The 17272-nt window shown below is 47.9% G+C and overlaps 1 protein-coding gene across 1 annotated transcript; it reads left to right on the top strand.

The window, feature by feature from the left end:
* Positions 1 to 12288: 12288 nt before the first annotated feature.
* LOC135810430 (uncharacterized) lies at positions 12289 to 16441 on the top strand. The gene is made up of 3 exons (XM_065323923.1): positions 12289 to 12356; positions 13227 to 15211; positions 15711 to 16441. The coding sequence occupies exons 1-3, from the start codon at positions 12289 to 12291 to the stop codon at positions 15959 to 15961; spliced, it is 2304 nt and encodes a 767-aa protein (XP_065179995.1). The 3' UTR covers positions 15962 to 16441.
* The last annotated feature ends 831 nt before the right edge of the window (positions 16442 to 17272 follow it).

The raw sequence follows: 17272 nt of genomic DNA, 5'->3' as shown, positions 1-17272 counted from the left end.
ATCATAGGCTAGGCATAGTCGTTCGGATGCGATCGAGTTCTGGCCACTGGCCAGTGAGCCGCAGCCTGACTTCGCAGCTTCCCTATGCCAGCTATGGTGTTGTGTAGCGGGGGGATTGACGATTGTACTCTCCGGAGGACGGCAGACAGGCCATGTCCAAAGCATGTATTCTTACTCCAGTAGGCATCATACCTTTGCTCTCATCACCGTGACATTGACACTGACACTGTGACAGCTAGTCAAGCAAACGTCGTGTGCCACAGCTCGAAGGTACGGGCGCCAAAATTTTGAATGATAGATCATTCCCCTCGTGAAATACTTCTGACTTGTGCCGCGGGGAATACAGACAGCCATTCAAGTATACAATGTCATTATGTACATCACGAACAGACCATGCACAGGACTCGTGACTCCCATATCCCAGGTCTCGACCCGGCCGGGTACAGTCACTTTTCGTGGAATGTTTCTTTCTTTCTTTTTTTTCCTACAAAATCCACATATCTCCAGACACTGGGGTGAATAATGGAGTGTGGTGGTGGGGCCAGTGGTCTCGGCTTCATAGCTCCATGGACGCACCAAAGGGAAATCGGGTACGGAGGATTAAGTTGAAAAAGAAAACAGAAGAAAGAAAATGAAAAGATTGTATTGCTCAGTGAGCAAAAGAATGAGTTGAGTATTGACATGAACACTGTTAGACTTTTAATTAATAATTCAAGAGGAGACTGTCTGTGAGGAGAGGTTAGGTCCAAGCAGGGTAGGACACTGACTGTACCCTCTTACTCGCGTACGCTATGAGTGGCCCAGTGCCAGTTTGTTGTGAGGAGATGGTGATAAGCTGCTGGCTTGAACTTCTGGATGTTCTTTGGGTGAAATGGGTGGGGAATGATAGAGGCAGGCAGCTGGTTCCAAATGGGGATAACGGAGTGGGGAAAGGCTCGGCTCACATTGTTCCGGGAACTGGCAGGAAGAACATTCTGTAACTGATGGGGATGCGCGGTGGATAGTCGTACAGCCTGGCGGGTGTGTCGGGGTGGAGCCATTGTCGAGAGAACAGAGGGAGAATTATCGCAGAGGGCTTTATACAGGAGGTAGAGGGCAGCGATGGTGCGGCGAATCTTCTATGCATGCGCATCACGCCGCCTGTACTGGCTTGGCCGCCCTCACCCTTTCCTGGTGCGCGCGCATCCAGTGCTGACTCCAAGACCTCTGGTCGGACTAGCTGAACTCGCCTAACCTACACCTTGCTTTTGCATGTCCTACCCCTTTTCACGGTCTGTTTGCCCTAGTCTTCTGTCCCATTACTGTTACCCCACATCATCAGTAGGATTGTGTGCTTTGAAAAAAAACTGACTATCTCATATGCCTCCCAGCCAGACGTCCTCCATAATTATGCCAGCTAAGTCTCCCTGCAGCCGGTGTACATACTCCTGTTACGCCATCCTCAGAACATTTGAATTCCGCTCTTCCTCAATCAATGAGATGCTAGAATTATTCTAGCATCTCATGGACTCCCATTGTCCACCTCCAACCCAGTCCATCTGCATGTCCTTCTGTCTGCATGTCTAACGGGATGTTCCTCTCTCTCTTCTCTTTTATGCATGAGGAAATGCTCTTCTGCCTCCTCCATCACACTGTACAGTTGAACATCGATTATCCGCACATCGACTATCCGACCATTCGATTATCCGTAACAGTTTTTTTGGGCGCACGTGCCGTAGAGTACGCACTGTGCATGTAGTGAGCCATTCAAAAAATACGAAAATTTTGAAAAGTAAAAAGTAAAAAGGTCGTGCGGCTAGTAATAACCACTGAAAGTGTGTGAGTGACAGTTTTTTTCTTATCCAGAACATTTGCCTTATCTGAACACCGCCTGACAGTTGTCTGCCCAGAGGTGGTCGGATAATCGATGTTCAACTGTACTTCACAAGTTTAGTTATGATGCGTTGCATATGAACAGAGTACGACAATGCAGAAACCGGCATGCATGGTGGATGGAGTACCAAAGCAAGACCAGTGACTCTAAGCGCCCTCGCCCTCTCTCTCGCTCTCTCCCTCGCCCCGGCTTGGTTGAGCACTCTGTCTAGTGATTTGCGCCCAACACAGCGCAACTACTTTATAGTTATACGCTGCGTGTTCATAATAGCACCCCCCCCCCCCCCCCCCCCCCCAGTACAGCGCGACCTAATGCGACACTGTGTCACCGTAGCTCGTCTCATCACTTGCACGCCCCATTATGGGGATGGGGCTTGTGTGTGTGTGTGTGTGGGGGGGGGGGGGGTGGCGTTGCTGAAGTCAACCGCACTGTTTTGGGTCGCGCTCATGTGGGGGCATACCTTTCTAGTAAGTTAGTGTCAAAGTTGCCGGCGTGCGTGCAAAGCTCACGGTGTGTTTCACGCAGTTAGACCTTGGCTGAGGAGACCTGACATAGACCTGACAAGGTGGAAACAGCTAGCAGCTGAGTTTTTAAAGTACTCGTTTAGGGTATTCTTAATGCTAGTGCATTGCTAGTGCATTATCATCCACTCAGGCCTTAAAAAAGAAGAAGAAAAAAAGCAAATTATCGTGTCCGTTCCCGAAGGGAACTCACGACGGCCGCTAACACCCGTTAAACCCTAGCTGCAGATGCAGCGCCTAACGGTGGGGGTGAGTGGATAAGTCTCACAACCACTAGTACAAGTGCCGAGAAACCCCATTAGCCGCATCCACGTACCCCTTGTGCCTGGCCACAAGTTCCAAGTATTAGTTGACTGTGGGTAGCAGCACGGCTGGAAAAACCGCTCCCAGGCAGGACTTGAACCACGTACCTCTCGAACCTCAATCATGGTCTTTGACCAACCCATGCACTGTGCCTGCCTGGTCAGTGGTCAGCCCTTACATAGTGGGAAATAACTACAATGTACATTACGTCATGTACATGTACATGTACATGTACATGTATAATGATTTACGAGCATTATGCAAGTGGTCTCCACATTCTGAGCATGTACATGTACAAATATGTACATGTAGTAATGTTGTTACGTAGCAGTCTCGCTTCAATTATTATAATGATTTTCAGCGTCTGGCGGCTTTTCAGTCTACGTCATCCGTATGCATTTGGACCACATTTTTTTCTTTCTTCACTTTCTTACACTTACTTTCTTACACTTACTTCGAATTCAAGCCATGCATGTGCAAGGCATGAGTTGAACACTTCACACATCATCAGTGCACTAGTACTAGCAAGAGTAGATAAACAAGAGTGTGCAACTCGCGGATGGGTTGGCCCACGGCGGAATTTTTTGTTGACGTAATCTTTTCGACGACGCACGCGCTATGACTATAATTATAAGTCTTTTGGAAAGTTTCCCTCGTGCACTTGGCCGCATTTGCACTACAAAGTCGGTGCCCAGCACGTGCTCTCACACTGCTCTGCAACAAAATGCGCGTTCTTCTGAAAAAGGTGACGTCAACAAAAAATTCCGCCGTGGGTGGGGGTATCTGCAGATTGTGCAGGAGAGATCCGGAGTTGCACACTCTTGTTATCTACTCTTGGTACTAGTACTAGTAGTGGTAGTGGTGGTAGTGGTAGTGGTAGTAGTGGTAGTGGTGGTAATGGTAGTGGGAGATGCGGGTAAGTACCACCTAACCTGTACTGGCATGGACATGCATTGAGAAATTTTAAATGATGCTAGAGTTTATACAGTCATGTACGTGGTACATGCACTGGTGACTGGTGACTGGGGACTGTGCGGGTGTAGAACGTCGAATCTACAGCGTACACTATGCATGACATCCACTGCACAGATGTGGTCTCCAACATCCGGTGCACACGGTCATTAGAAATTCCGGGCAATGGCTATGTAGTACTAACGTTATTAATTTTGTACAGTCATGTACTTGTACGTGATGTAGTGCAGAGCAGAGCAGAGCAGCTGTGCACATGTGCGAGATGCAGCTTGCTTCCAGTTCCACCGCCTCGCTCTAGTGTATAAACTCCCTGTACTATTACTAGTCTTAGCTGCCCTCAAGCAAGCAGTGCATCCCCACCGCCACCGGGCACTACTACAGCCATGGAATGATGGATGGCACATAAACAAAAAACGTTTACTTCTAAACTAAAAGCTAAACACGTGAAGTCACGATGTACTTGACGAATGGATATCGTGATGTCGTTCAACACCGACACACAGAGTGCATGTACATAATCATTTACATCTTATAACGTCACTCTCAACATGTCAGAGATTTGTGATGCTATTTATTTACTTACTAGTGGAGACCAATGCCAGTGGCAAAGAGTAACACAATGCCAGCCAGTACATGACATGTATTACATTGTACACTACACTGTACTGGTGCTGTGATAGTGACGTTGCTGGGATCGTTGGGTCAAGCCACGAAGTCAGCCCTGCTGCCCATAAGCTGCTGTGAGGTACATGTAAATGAAGATTCTCTTTGGCGAGATGATGTACTCGTAGACGTGTACGACTTGCCTGTGGTTGATCAAATAAATTAATTAGCCCTCATCTGCTGGGGAAAAGGGGAAACATTGGTAAGGCTTGAACAACAACAGAAAGCCCTTGACTGCTTTGTCTCATCCCACGTGTTAACGAAAGCTGGAAGAACCATGAACGTCACAACCACCACAGATCAAGGAAACGTTACCCTTGTGTATGGCACGCTAGACTGCGATAAATTTCCAGGAATTCGCTAGAGCGGCTTAGTGTAGCTTAGATGATATGGCGGTCACTTCATGTCCTTCTCAGGGGTTCGAGTAGAGTTCTTCTGTGCGTGTGTGTCTGTTGGTAGTACTACTTCATACCCACCATTCCGGTATCAGAACGATTGAGTCAGGTCCTACAGCATGTCGTGAGACACACCCGTGACAAAGATGTGATGGTTTTGTATTACTAGTAACTTCTTTTCAGACTTCAGTTGAGCACTGCGACTGTACGCTAAGTGCTGGTGACCAGGTATCATAGTATTCTGTGTCACGCTGATCTGTTACCTGGTTATCCTGTGTGGTGTCTACTGCATGGGTGTCGGTATCAAAACTCTGCAGCCCAGAATATCCCGGTTCTCATATCAAGTCTCAGGCTTGACCCGGGTACCGGGGGCTCTCTCCGGCGGTTCCACTCTGTTAATGTGTGGATCTACGTCGCTTCTGACAGACCCGGATATCGGCCATCGATCTGCGGACAGGACACTGTGCATGAATCTGTGTGGTGAATAGCATCAGGTCCCCTGTCGACACGCGAAATATGTCCTCAAACGGGGACGAGAAGTAAGTACCGGTACTGCCGTAACGTGTTTACATGTACTGAGTATCTGGTATATTATCAGTAGTGACCTTTCGCGGCTTGGGTCCGACACCAATGCAGCGGCTTATCATGTGCTAGCAATTCATAGTGCTCGGATAAACCAGGTCTTCTCCAGAGCTCTTCAACTTTGTGGTTCTTATCCCTTCCCACCTTTCCTTTCCTTCTTTTCTCTTCCTTCCATATTCGCCTAATGGTAATGGGCCCAGTTCCAGGTTAATGTGCCAAGTTCGATAAACACAAACAAACAAAACAAACAAACGAAACAAACAAAGCTCTTACGAATCCGAGAACCTAGGTAAGTAACTAGTGAGCAACCGTCTCGTGCTAGTCTTCCAAGCGAAAATGTACATGTACATGTATGTACATTGTACATACATGTACATGTACATGTTGTTGGGTGACAGTATGTAACAAGGTGGAGGACCACCGTGTTCGGAAACAGTGACCTTTCTACAACCATCCACACGGTTGGTATAACCCCGGTCTTGCGACCATCTGAACCGTATGGGTGTTAGACCCGGTTCTGACCCTTTTACTCTAGGGAGTTGTCTTAGACTTCTCGTTGCAGTATCGTCAGATGTGTATTCTCTGTTCGCTCCTGGATGTCTTCTTGATCCTCATAAACTTAGTAGCTTTTGTTCTGAATTGTTCTTCTTTCTTCTCTGTTTAATATACCCTTTTTTCTTTCTTTTTCCAACTTCCTTCTGCCCATGGCGTCCCTCTCCCAGCTCGTCAGCTGACAACAGGTACTGTCACCACCATGACACTGTCGTGAGAAGGTGACAGTACCTGTTGGGCAGAAGTAGGAAAAAGAAAGAAAGAAGGAAGAGTATAAAAGAGAGAAAGAAAGAACAAGAGCTACTACTTGGAGTTTATGAGGACTGAGTATCAAGAAGACATCTGCATGTAGGAGCGAACAAAGAATACACGACTGACGGTGCAACAACAAGACGTCTAAGACAACTCCCTAGAATACAGAGAATCAGAACCGGTTCTAACCCCCATACGGTTCAGATGGTCGCAAGATCGGACTTTACCAACCGTTGATGGTTGTAGAAAGGTCACTGTTTCCGAAGACGGTGGTCCTCCACCTTGCTACAATGCTGTCAACTAACAATAATTATGTTTCAACAAAACAAGGTTTATACATGTCTAATACTATGTACATGTACGTGACATTATATGAAAGTTGGAAAGGACAGTACATGTACTACACATGTACTGAGTGTCAATAATTGATAAATCACTGCACGAGCACATTATACACTGTACATGTACACAATAATCATTTATTTTTCATTGCTATCAGGTCCGCCTCATTTTTTCTGTGCTGCGCTGAGGAATCCACAAAGGACGAAACTGTTCTGTCTGCAGATTGAGGCTCATTGAGCATGTACATGTATAAGTACATGTGTAATGTATAATGTTGTATTTCAGGGCAGATACATGTACGCTGCATGCGGTGTAGTGCGTGATTCCATGCGATAGAGGAACATACATGTATGCAGTTCATCCACCGTCCATAGAGGGCTCAATAATCGCCGAAGGCAAAGAGCGGAATACAAATAGATGGAGGAACAAAGGGAAGTTTGTTGTTTGTTTGTATTTATTTTGATTCGCAAATTCAAACGGGCATAGAACCCAATAACATGAAAGCGAATAGGAAAATTATAATGAGAATGATAATTAAAATGCTTAGATCTTCAGCGTAGAGTCAGCGGTATATCAGAGGGAGATCGGGTACAACAGAAAGAGAACAGAAAAAAACAGAAGATTTCGCTTGTCTTCAGCATCTACAGGGCACAGGTGTGGGATTACCTGCGTGCGAAACTGCCGAGCGTGATGGATGGCACGGATGTCGCTGGGGAGGGCATTCCATAATACAGCACCCTTCCAAGCAAAGCGCTCCCGCCCCGCAACCGAATGGGAAACTGGCACGCACAGGCCCATGCAGATTGGAGCCGAGTAGGGCCGGGTGCAGCGGGGGTTAGCAGGGCTTGCAACTCTGGACTTGCCAGTGCATAACGACAGCGCCACACCAGGTATGCTAGCTTCTGATTGAAGGCTTCTGCCACACGGAACACTGCTATGCGCTCCAGCAGGTCGCGGGCAGACGACCACGGAGGGCGGCCAAAGACAGCACGAGCCCCACTGACCTGTTCTGCAGGACCTGTAGACGGTCGAGGTACCTTCTTTGCAGTGAGCTAGAGTACGCGTTTGAGGCATACAGCAGGTCAGACATGATCAGCGACGTAGGTCATGCGTGACTGATGATTCAGGCAGCGGCGCATTCGCCAGAGTGCTCCGATCTTCTGCGACACGCGTGCAGAACATTTGGCAATGTGGGCGTGCCAGGACATGACGGAATCGATTGTGGCGCCAAGATAACGAGCACTTAGCACACTAGGCAGTGAAGTGCCATGGCAGACGACCTGTAGATCAGCTGTGTGCTGACGGCCGGCAGGAATTGGCACTACATGTACTTGGCTCTTGCCAGCATTGAGGATCAGGCCTCGATCTTTCAGCCAGTCTGCAAGGATTGAAACCGAAGCAGATAAGACATCGGATACCTCCTGTGCTGTTCGCCGGCTGCACGCGAGCGCAATGTCGTCCGAACTGACTCGGACTGGCCAACTACAGCGGGGACCTCGCGGATGTAAAGACTGAACAGAATGGGACCCAGCACCGAACCTTGGGGGACACCACTCGTGCAAGCTGATATAGAGCTAGTCCGCGACCCCAGACAGACACGTTGAGTGCGACCGAAGAACCTGGAAAGTAGAGAGAAAGAGAGAGAGAGAGAGAGAGAGAGAGAGAGAGAGAGAGAGAGAGAGAGAGAGAGAGAGAGAGAGAGAGAGAAGGGGGGGGGGGGGGTGAGGGTGGTAAGTATAAAAACCTCAGTGAAGGACTTGCCACACACCCTTCGTGTAATACCGACAGAAAATCGGCGGGATTTGGTAATTATCTGGTATGTTTCATTTATCATTCGGCTGTTGTTGAATAATACAACAATGGAGGAGGAGAGTTTGTTGTATGTTTCATGTATGTTTGGTATAATTATGATTGTACAATGTACATTGTATGTGAGTAAATATGTTGAGCAGAATACTGTACGTCCAAGGTCGACTTGACACAAGCCAGTGAATCCCATCGAAAGGAACAAGTGAATATGACTGTAGGGAAACGGTCGAGCCATCAGTATTGGTTTCTTCAATGAAAATACCGGTACCGTGTTTACATGGAGATTGCAGCTGGGATAAAATTAATCATCCTGGACCTGGATAGAAAGCCGTTACGACTCGCCGTTCTCGGCATAGGACACTTAGCCCTTAGCGGGTAATGCTCGAAAAATTGGCAGTAGAACCATACAACCCATATGGCAAGCACTTCCTTGATTTCGGTTCTATTTCTTTATCCACATACCGAACTTGCACGAAACATACCAGAACAAGCACCAAAGTCTGCCAAATTCTCTGCCGGCAGTATCCGCCAATGGCTAAGGACAGCCCCCTTGCCTAAGAAAGCGCGGTTTCTTCCATCGTGTAAGTGCTGACAATGACAATCGTATTGACAAGGCTCACTGAACATCATTATGCATTGTACTTCAAATAAATAATTACTTATGTAAAACTCATTAGCACTCTCGTCGTGAGGTAAAACTGGGTACAGTATGTATCGATGTAGAGAAACGATGTTCTGCACGTTATCGCGCCCGTACTTCTGATCAGTTTGAGGGAAATACTTGGTGAGGAGATCGCTGATGCAGCACTAATAAGGCACGAAACTGTCGTTGACTGATGGGTAAAAACCCGTCTCGTGGTGCGACCACGTCGGCTTTTCTGTGACCAGAGAAGCATTCCCCGGGAACTGCGCGTGCGATTCTGACAGGTACTGTATTAGATTTCTTGATCATTTTTAGCCACCAACGCACACATACACGCGAGTCGCGAGTGTTCATTCTAAATCTGGGGCAAGAATGTGACGAGTTGAAGGAACCGTGCACCGCAAGAGGTGTGTTACCAATTCTGGAAAGAACTGGGATCGGAAATAGACGCTCCCAGAGAGTGATTAGTGAACTACCTTTCGTTGAGCATACTCTCGCTCTCTCTCTCTCTCTCTCTTCGCCAATAATATCGTTGAACTAACAAAACATGTCTCATCAGTCCGAGAGCGTCGAAGTCCAGTAGGCAGTAGGTACAATTCCACTGACTGTATATCGCTGCAGGCGAGAAGCGGGTTAAGATTGTGGCCAGGCCACAAAGAGCAAGCCTGCTTTATGATCTCCGCTTTTTCGCACAACCTCCCCTAGATCCTGGCCATGCAGTCGTTCTGAATCCAGAGTGAAGAGATACAAGGTAGAGTCTACAGTCATTATCGGAGCAGTGGAGAACACTAGTAGATCTGCAACGGGGATTGCTGCGCAATGGTGGTGCAATGCGTGTCCTCGATCTCCAGCCAATGTGGTAGTTCACACCTGCACTCTGCACTCTGCAGTTCAGATTTCCTCACAGACGAGAGAGCCTGCAAAGCATGGACGGCATTCACGGATGGTACCGAGACTGCGGGCGCACGGTCGGTAGATCTACGGGTTCATACCACGACCTTGCTCAAGTTGCTGCTGAGCATGAGTGTGTTGGTTCATGCACAAACTAGTGCACATCAACACACTACATTTCACCATGGCTATGCATGATTGAGGGTCATCACACCGGCCTGCCTACCTATCTGCCTTGGTGCAAAAGGATAAAATTCAGTAGCGTGGATGAAAGGTTGCAGTTTTCAAGCGACTTGGTTTCGGAGTAGCGTTAGTTGGAAGCTCAAATCTTTGCGCTTATCATTGACTACCTTTTTGGTGTGTATCGAGTTTCTTCGTCACCACGCACCCCAGAAGGTGCTTAGTGCACCGCACTGCACATTGTTACGAAGCACTGCGGAGAAGAAGAAAGAAAGAAAGTTCTGCAACGGCTTTGAGTTGGAGAGTTGGAAAGGCACGTGGCAACTTCAACAAGCGGAATGAAATTCTAGGTAATGTGTTACAAAACTGCAGATCACCATCAGTCTCTGCTTCGGCTTTGGAAAGAATACGTCGAACTACTGGATTGTACCCCGTAGATGTGCTACGCTGTGGATACTTTAGTATGGTTTAGACAGGAATGATGAGGAATAACATGTCACTACTGAGTACTGAGTAAAGTAACATTTTTGTGACAAAACTGGTGAGCCTATGAATACGTCTTTAGCATGCTAGTTTAGGCAGAGATGATGAGGTACAACATGTCACCACTGACTAAACGTTAGTACAAGTAGCATGTTTGTGACAAAACTAGTGCTCATCTATCTTTCGGAGTCTTGTTATCATGGTTATCGTGCTGGTCCAGGGTCGTGCTCCTAAACTATCTCTCCCTGCTGCATGATCAGTGTAAACAGATAGCGGGACTGAAAAGAAAGGTCACTGTGGTGCCTCTACCTTAGGTGCTTAGGTGCTTAGGTGCTTAGGCTGTAGCCTAGTGTAGGGTAGACTAAGGTACGTTATCTACACTAGTACATTCCGAGACAGTGCTGGAAAATGAAACTCGGACTCCTGAATAGAAGAATGCCCCCCCCCCCCACCCATGACCCGTCACATAAGCACTCGACCCACATGTACACTGTACATGCATGGGAACTCAGCCGTGCCTTTGGAGCACAGCTAGGCCTTCTTCATGAGCCAGTTGCAGGGGCGTAGCACCTGGTACGACCATGGCCGTACCATTTTTCGAAAAGTGTGGTCCATCCGGAACGTGCAAAACCATAATAAAAAATCAGGATCCATCGACGCATACATGTATGCGCATATGCGCATCAGACTTTGACCTTTTTCTAGACTCGTAGATCTACGAGTTCGTACTCGAAGATCTGCCATGTATCTGTGCATGTCCATGCACGTCTCTTCTGACCGTGAAATTATGACTTTATAAACTGTGCCAGAAGTTCCCAGAACGCAGGATTTTGTGTCTTTTTTACAAAATTTTCCCGGGGGAGGTCTCCCCGACCCCCCTCCAAAACGGCCTTTGGCCGCGCCGATCTTCGGTTGTACCACTTCCAAAACCCCTCCTACGCCCCTGAGTTGGATTCCATGTCTTACCAGTATGCTGTTTTTGGCGTAGTATACACCTAGGTGACAAGGACTTACAATGTACATGTTGTACATGTAGGTGGTGGACACATGATGAAGGATAATGCTCATGTTTTCAACCTTAATCGGATCGGTACACTTTCCTTTGCGCATCCTCGACACCTTGCCACTGTCGGAGCTGTGCTGCATAACTATCAAACCGGCGTGAATGCATTATTTTATAATGCAACATTACCTACATGTGCATGTACTACTTCAAGTAGTGTGGTACATTGTATGACCGTAGGTGCGAGTAGTGATTTGATCATGCCAGAGATCACCAGCCCGCATTCAGTACCTGGAATGTCCAGTCGAGTCCAGCTTGTCATAGTCACATGGCTTATCAGGCATGGATTATACAAACAGAAGTGTGGTCAACAACTGTATCAAAGGTATATACATGTACTTACAGTCAATTACATTGAACTACTGGTGGCAAGCCTTCTTATCCAAGTGTAGCCCTTTTATGAAAAGAAAATGGGTTCACGTTGTAGTGAGATCCTCGGATGGGAACAATGTTATTGTTGGGTTTCGTGGTGTTATTATATAATTATATTATCAATTCCATTTGAATGCATACTATATCTTCTGAAGTGTGTCACACATTGTGGAGCAGCCATTTTGAGCAGGTTCCAAATGCTGTAGAGTGCATAGTATGCTACGGATATGAGATATTCCGTCCCATAAGACCTTGAACTATTCAGGTCTTGGTCATAAAGCAGATATACATCAGACTCTGATGAGTGGGGAAACTCTCACGGAATTAATTTCCTCTTCCTACCCTCACAATATTCTATAGTCGAGTGCAAGTGGAGCGGGTGTGCGAATAAGATGTACGATTGTGCGGCCGCTCAGCAGAGTGTGCATGTGTTTGGTGGACACTCCCTCTCATCTCAACTGTAAACTGAGTGCCAATAGTCGCAGGTTGAGCGGGTGATCATGTGTTCCTGGCACCGCCATGTTGATGCATGGGATATTCTCAGAAACCTGATGGTTACTTGGTATAGGGGCTGGGACTGTAGACGGTAGAAAAGGAGAGGTCTATCATCATGATTATTCAGCACCAGTACTGGCAGTAATGCCATCCCCATCTTCCTCAAGAACTACACTCTACTGTATACATGTGCTTGAAGTATACCTAGTGATCTTTGTCTACACGTTAGTACATGAGACCTGCAGCCTTTGCAATGGTTCCAAACAAGCCAGTTCTTTCTGCATAACCTGCAATAGGCTAACTCCAATCCAGTCTAGGCAAATGGCTCTGCAAAGCATCCACATTTATCTGGGAACTCTTGCACTGTGCTTCTTTGGACATTCTTGGTTCTGTGCATCTACGTTGAATGAGGTGATGGAGGATGTCTTGTGCACCGAGTAGCTGCTGGACTTTAGACCCTGCGTGGTTCCATAGGGAAGTGGCAGTTAGTTTCCTGTTCCACTTTGGCCTTGCTTCTAATTGCATATACACATCATGGACAGTCAGTGGTCACAGTGAAATAGAACACTACCTGTGCCCACCACTGTGCAGCATGCCTGCCAGCTACCGCTGTGCCTGTGCGTGCACACAGTTGTGTGCTGAAAGTGCACCTGCAACTGCACATTTATGTCCTTCAAGCATATGTGTACTTCTAATAGGGGATAACACATAGAGAGACTTTCATGTTGAAATGCAGTCAGCACTAGAGAAGGCCAAGACCTAAAACTCTGAAATCTTGGGTGGCTTGTCATTCACTGTCTGCTCTCTGGTCTGCTGTGTGTGCTATTGTATACAGGTGGACGGGCCCACTGGATTCACAAGGCAGGTTATTGCTTTCTGGAGCTAGCAGCACTTTTCTGCCACAGGAGCAGGGCAACCAGCGGCAAGTACTGGAACTGCATGATCTTCTTGAGAGCATAGACTTTCCTGCACAGCATCACTATGCTGGCCAAGCACTTGACGGTGAGCTGATATTTGAGCAAGACTCGCCCAACCAGCACGAAAGCCAATACATTGGGAGCAGCAACGCTCTCCACCTTGCATCACCGGCTGCACCACCATTATACCTGGAGCAGCAGCATCACCGGCAGCCAATTTTTCCTGCTGCGGAGCGCATATTTGCACTTCAGACGAGGAAGCCCAAAGACTACCAGGTTTCTGAATTGTTCTTGACAAACAGCGATTTGCTTTCTGACCCGCTCTCTCAGTCTGTCGATCTGCGCTCTGCTGAGGAACAAGTGATGGGTGTCACGAATATGCTCACTGCTTCTGACCAGCAACACAGCAGCAGCAGTCTGGAATCACTGATATCATCTCCTCTGGACACTGCTGTAAGTTGGAACTCTCCCACACTGGACAGTATGCCAACACCACCGATGCAGATCAATGCTGCCAGAACTCAGACAGGGGAGCTGAGCAGAGGACTGACTGGCTTCTCTGATGTCTTCTTCAAGCCATTGTCTGCATCAAACATTACCCTACCTGCAGCTCCACCAATGGCCAACCAGGACAGGACTCTCCCTAATGGCAATCTTCTTAACTCATTCAACGACTCGACAGCCAGAAGTGATGCTGTACCTTCTGCCAATATTGCCACTGCCACAACAGCATGTTCCGACATGACTGATTTGGATCAGTTTAGACTGTTCTCGCCCGCATCCTATACCTCAAGCATTGGATGTTGCGGCTTCACTGACATTGGCTTGGGCGCTATGCTCAACTTATCGTCAATGGATGGCCGCGGCGGCACTACCTGTGATACCTCTTTCCTAGCCAGTAGTAATGGAAGCCCTGGCCTCACCAGTCAACCTAGTGTGTTTGCGTCGGAGTCACAGGTAAGCAATGGCCCGGTCTCACTGCCATCATTATCACTGAGTGCAGGTACTCCTCCTGCGTTGAGCCATGGCGGCATGCACTGCACTGCTCCAGTCCAACACGTTACTAGTCCTGTCAGGGTGCCATGCCGTAGTCATACTGGCCCATCTCCTCTGGTCACCAACATCACCAGCAGGCCAACAACTCTTCTCAATCGCACGCTGCAAGCTATCACACCCCAGCAATCAACCATTCCAACGCCCATGCCGCTTGGAGTCCACACTGCCAATGCACCATCTCAACGCAGTGCTGCTCAAGAGACGGAGATGACACTGGCACTTCCTGCCCCTAATACCAGTGACCAGCAGTATGATGACCTGTGGAGCGTAGCAGAAACCCTTGTTTCACTCTCCGGTACTGCAGCTGCTGCTGCTGCTGCCCCAAGCGGAATGCAACAGGTGAACAAACATGACGAGTGTGACTGCATCATCTGCAAGCCCGATTCCGAGAATTTCTTGGCTGTGCCAGACCTATGGTCTCCGTCTCCTAAGGAGGAGAAAGCAAAGAAGGCGAAGGGTAAGAAGCAAAAGGTCAAGTCATCACCTACCCAGGAGAACAAAGGCAGCTCCAGATTCCAGCCGTACAGACATCAGGATGGTCATGGAGCTGCCAGCCGATGTCTTACCACTCCTCCATCTCCATTGGCCAATGCCACCGGTGGCTGGCCATGCAGCATAGCGCGCAGCAGAGTTTTGCCTGTGGGGGTACACACTGCCAGTCCTTCACTCGTGGCTCGTGTGCGTGAAACAGGCACAGATCATGGCGATCTCACTGATGTCACCAAGGCATGGACACCGGCAGGTCATGCTGATACCGGTGGCTCGGTCCGTGGCCGAGTGACCACTTGCGCAATGCCATCCGTAGCTGAGTCCCCGTCAGATCAACCTGAGAGCGCTCTACCACTGGGTAAGTGCTTGCCGAGCATGTGGTGCATGCGTGTGTGTGCGGGGGGTTAGCGAGTCCATGCGGGCACCTCCCCCAATCAACTCCTCTTAGTGAGTTTCTATCTCGGTGTCCCAGTCATGGCCCCAATGTGGCAAGGTGTGCTTGGGCTGATTTATGAGTAGCCTGTTAGGAATCGCTCAGATCAGTTTGTTTTGGAGTACACAGACAGAATAACGAACAGTTGCTGTTTTGTAACTCTGAGTTTCACGAACTGAATCAATCATGAGACGGGTTTGGAGTATATTTTTTCTCGTCAAGCAAGAGCAACGTGATAACGCTAGCTATGGCCTCATTGCCGAAGCTACTCTAAATGCTTTTGCTCGGCGTGGTGCAATTTCACAATGTATTGGATTTTACTGTGTGTGTGTGTGTGTGTGTGTGTGTGTGTGTGTGTGTGTGTGTGTGTGTGTGTGTGTGTGTGTGTGTGTACGTTGTTGCCATCTTTGAATATGCCCTGTAGATGTTGCCAAGTGGAGCGAGCAAGATGTTGCACAATGGCTCCAGTTTCATCACCTTCTTCAGCAGTTCGACACTGTGGACAGGAAGATCCTTGGACTGACCTCTTTCAATGTGACCGGAGTAGAACTTTGCCAGTGGAGCAAGGCAGAATTCATGTCACACATTGCAGTGGCAGGTTCGGCACTGCATGAAGAGATCCAATTTCGAATGGAGAGCATGAAGAGAGAGGCTGCGGGTAAACTGGAAGGCTGAACATATCAGACTAGTAAGAATTTGATGAGTGTTACAGTAGCCTAGAGACCAGTGGAGAGAGATAGAGGGGAGGGGAGAGAGAGAGTGTGTGTGTGTTTGTGTGTGTGCCGCGCGCGTGTGTGTGTGTGTGTGTGTGTGTGTGTGTGTGTGAGCAGTAGTTCAGAAGATAATCTGTTCCTAACTAGCTCGAGAGTGTGCATGTATCCGCATTATGCCAGGCAAGCAATATATCACAGGCCAGCAGTACATACAGCACATTGTATCCGACTACCCATGCACAGCTTTGCATTGAATGATTACATAACAAACCTAACACTGCCATGTATGCGCTGATATGGATATTTTAAATGCGTATGTGAGCATCTGAGCATCCTAACAATCCTGCTTCCTGCAATGTGCCTATCAATGCACGATGATTGTGGTAAATGCGCACAAAATGCAGTAAATACATGAGTCATCCTACATACAATGTTCAGTGTACCTGCGTCGGGGTCTGTCGGATGTGATTGTGGTGCAATGTTGATACTGAAGTACTGACATACATGGCAGTACATGCAGTACACACATGCATGTGATGGACAGTTTGCATGTTTGCCTGCAGTGCTGCCAAAATGACTTCCCGGATCAGATGCCCGATAAATGGTCCATTTTCCTCGTGTCCCAAGGTAAAGGGAGTGTCAGCAACTGAACTGATACGCATGTACTTCAAGTACATACCAGTACATACTGTTACAGCACAGTCTTTGGGTTCTCTGGTAACGTCTAAAAGGCCGCTCCTGTTCTCTTTTTCGGATCGGTTTCGGAAGGAGGGTTAGTTTCCTACAGTGTCCGATAAATCGGGCGATTTGGTACTGTAAAAGCAGAAATATTTGTCTGGAATTTAATTTCGTCTTTTTCGGCCAAGGAGCTTTTGGACTAAGGGCGCGTTTGGTTGGTACGAACTAGAACAGGATTCACCAGAACAGCACGTTTGGTTGGGACTGCACCTGTTCTGGGTCGGCCAGAACATGTTCTGCTTGCTCCAGTCTTGAGGCCGGAGCAGACCGAGCAGTTTCACTTTTTCACAGTGAAACCTGGCGGGAACATCGATTTTGGTCCCAAATGATCACGTGCATACGCTTTTGGGTTGGACTCGTCGTACCGTACACAGTGACCATGGTGACCCATACACATTTTGAAGAATGCACCAAGTTCGGCATATTTTTCACAAAAAATGCTCTGTTTCTGGAGTACCGTTTGGTTGGCATGAGGCTGCTCCATGTGCACCAGCTGTTCGATCCTGTTCTAGATCGTACCAACCAAACGCACCCT

The sequence above is a fragment of the Sycon ciliatum genome, chromosome 2 (assembly GCF_964019385.1).
Source record: "Sycon ciliatum chromosome 2, ocSycCili1.1, whole genome shotgun sequence".
Classification (NCBI taxonomy): Eukaryota; Metazoa; Porifera; class Calcarea; order Leucosolenida; family Sycettidae; genus Sycon; species Sycon ciliatum.
This window is presented reverse-complemented; position numbering and strand designations above follow the sequence as displayed.

Coding starts and splice junctions, on each gene's coding strand:
- LOC135810430 (XM_065323923.1), top strand. CDS start 12,289: ATGTACGATTGTGCGGCCGCTCAGCAGAGTGTGCATGTGTTTGGTGGA. Junction 12,357..13,226: donor CACTCCCTCTCATCTCAACT/GTAAACTGAGTG, acceptor TATTGTATACAG/GTGGACGGGCCCACTGGATT. Junction 15,212..15,710: donor TGAGAGCGCTCTACCACTGG/GTAAGTGCTTGC, acceptor TATGCCCTGTAG/ATGTTGCCAAGTGGAGCGAG.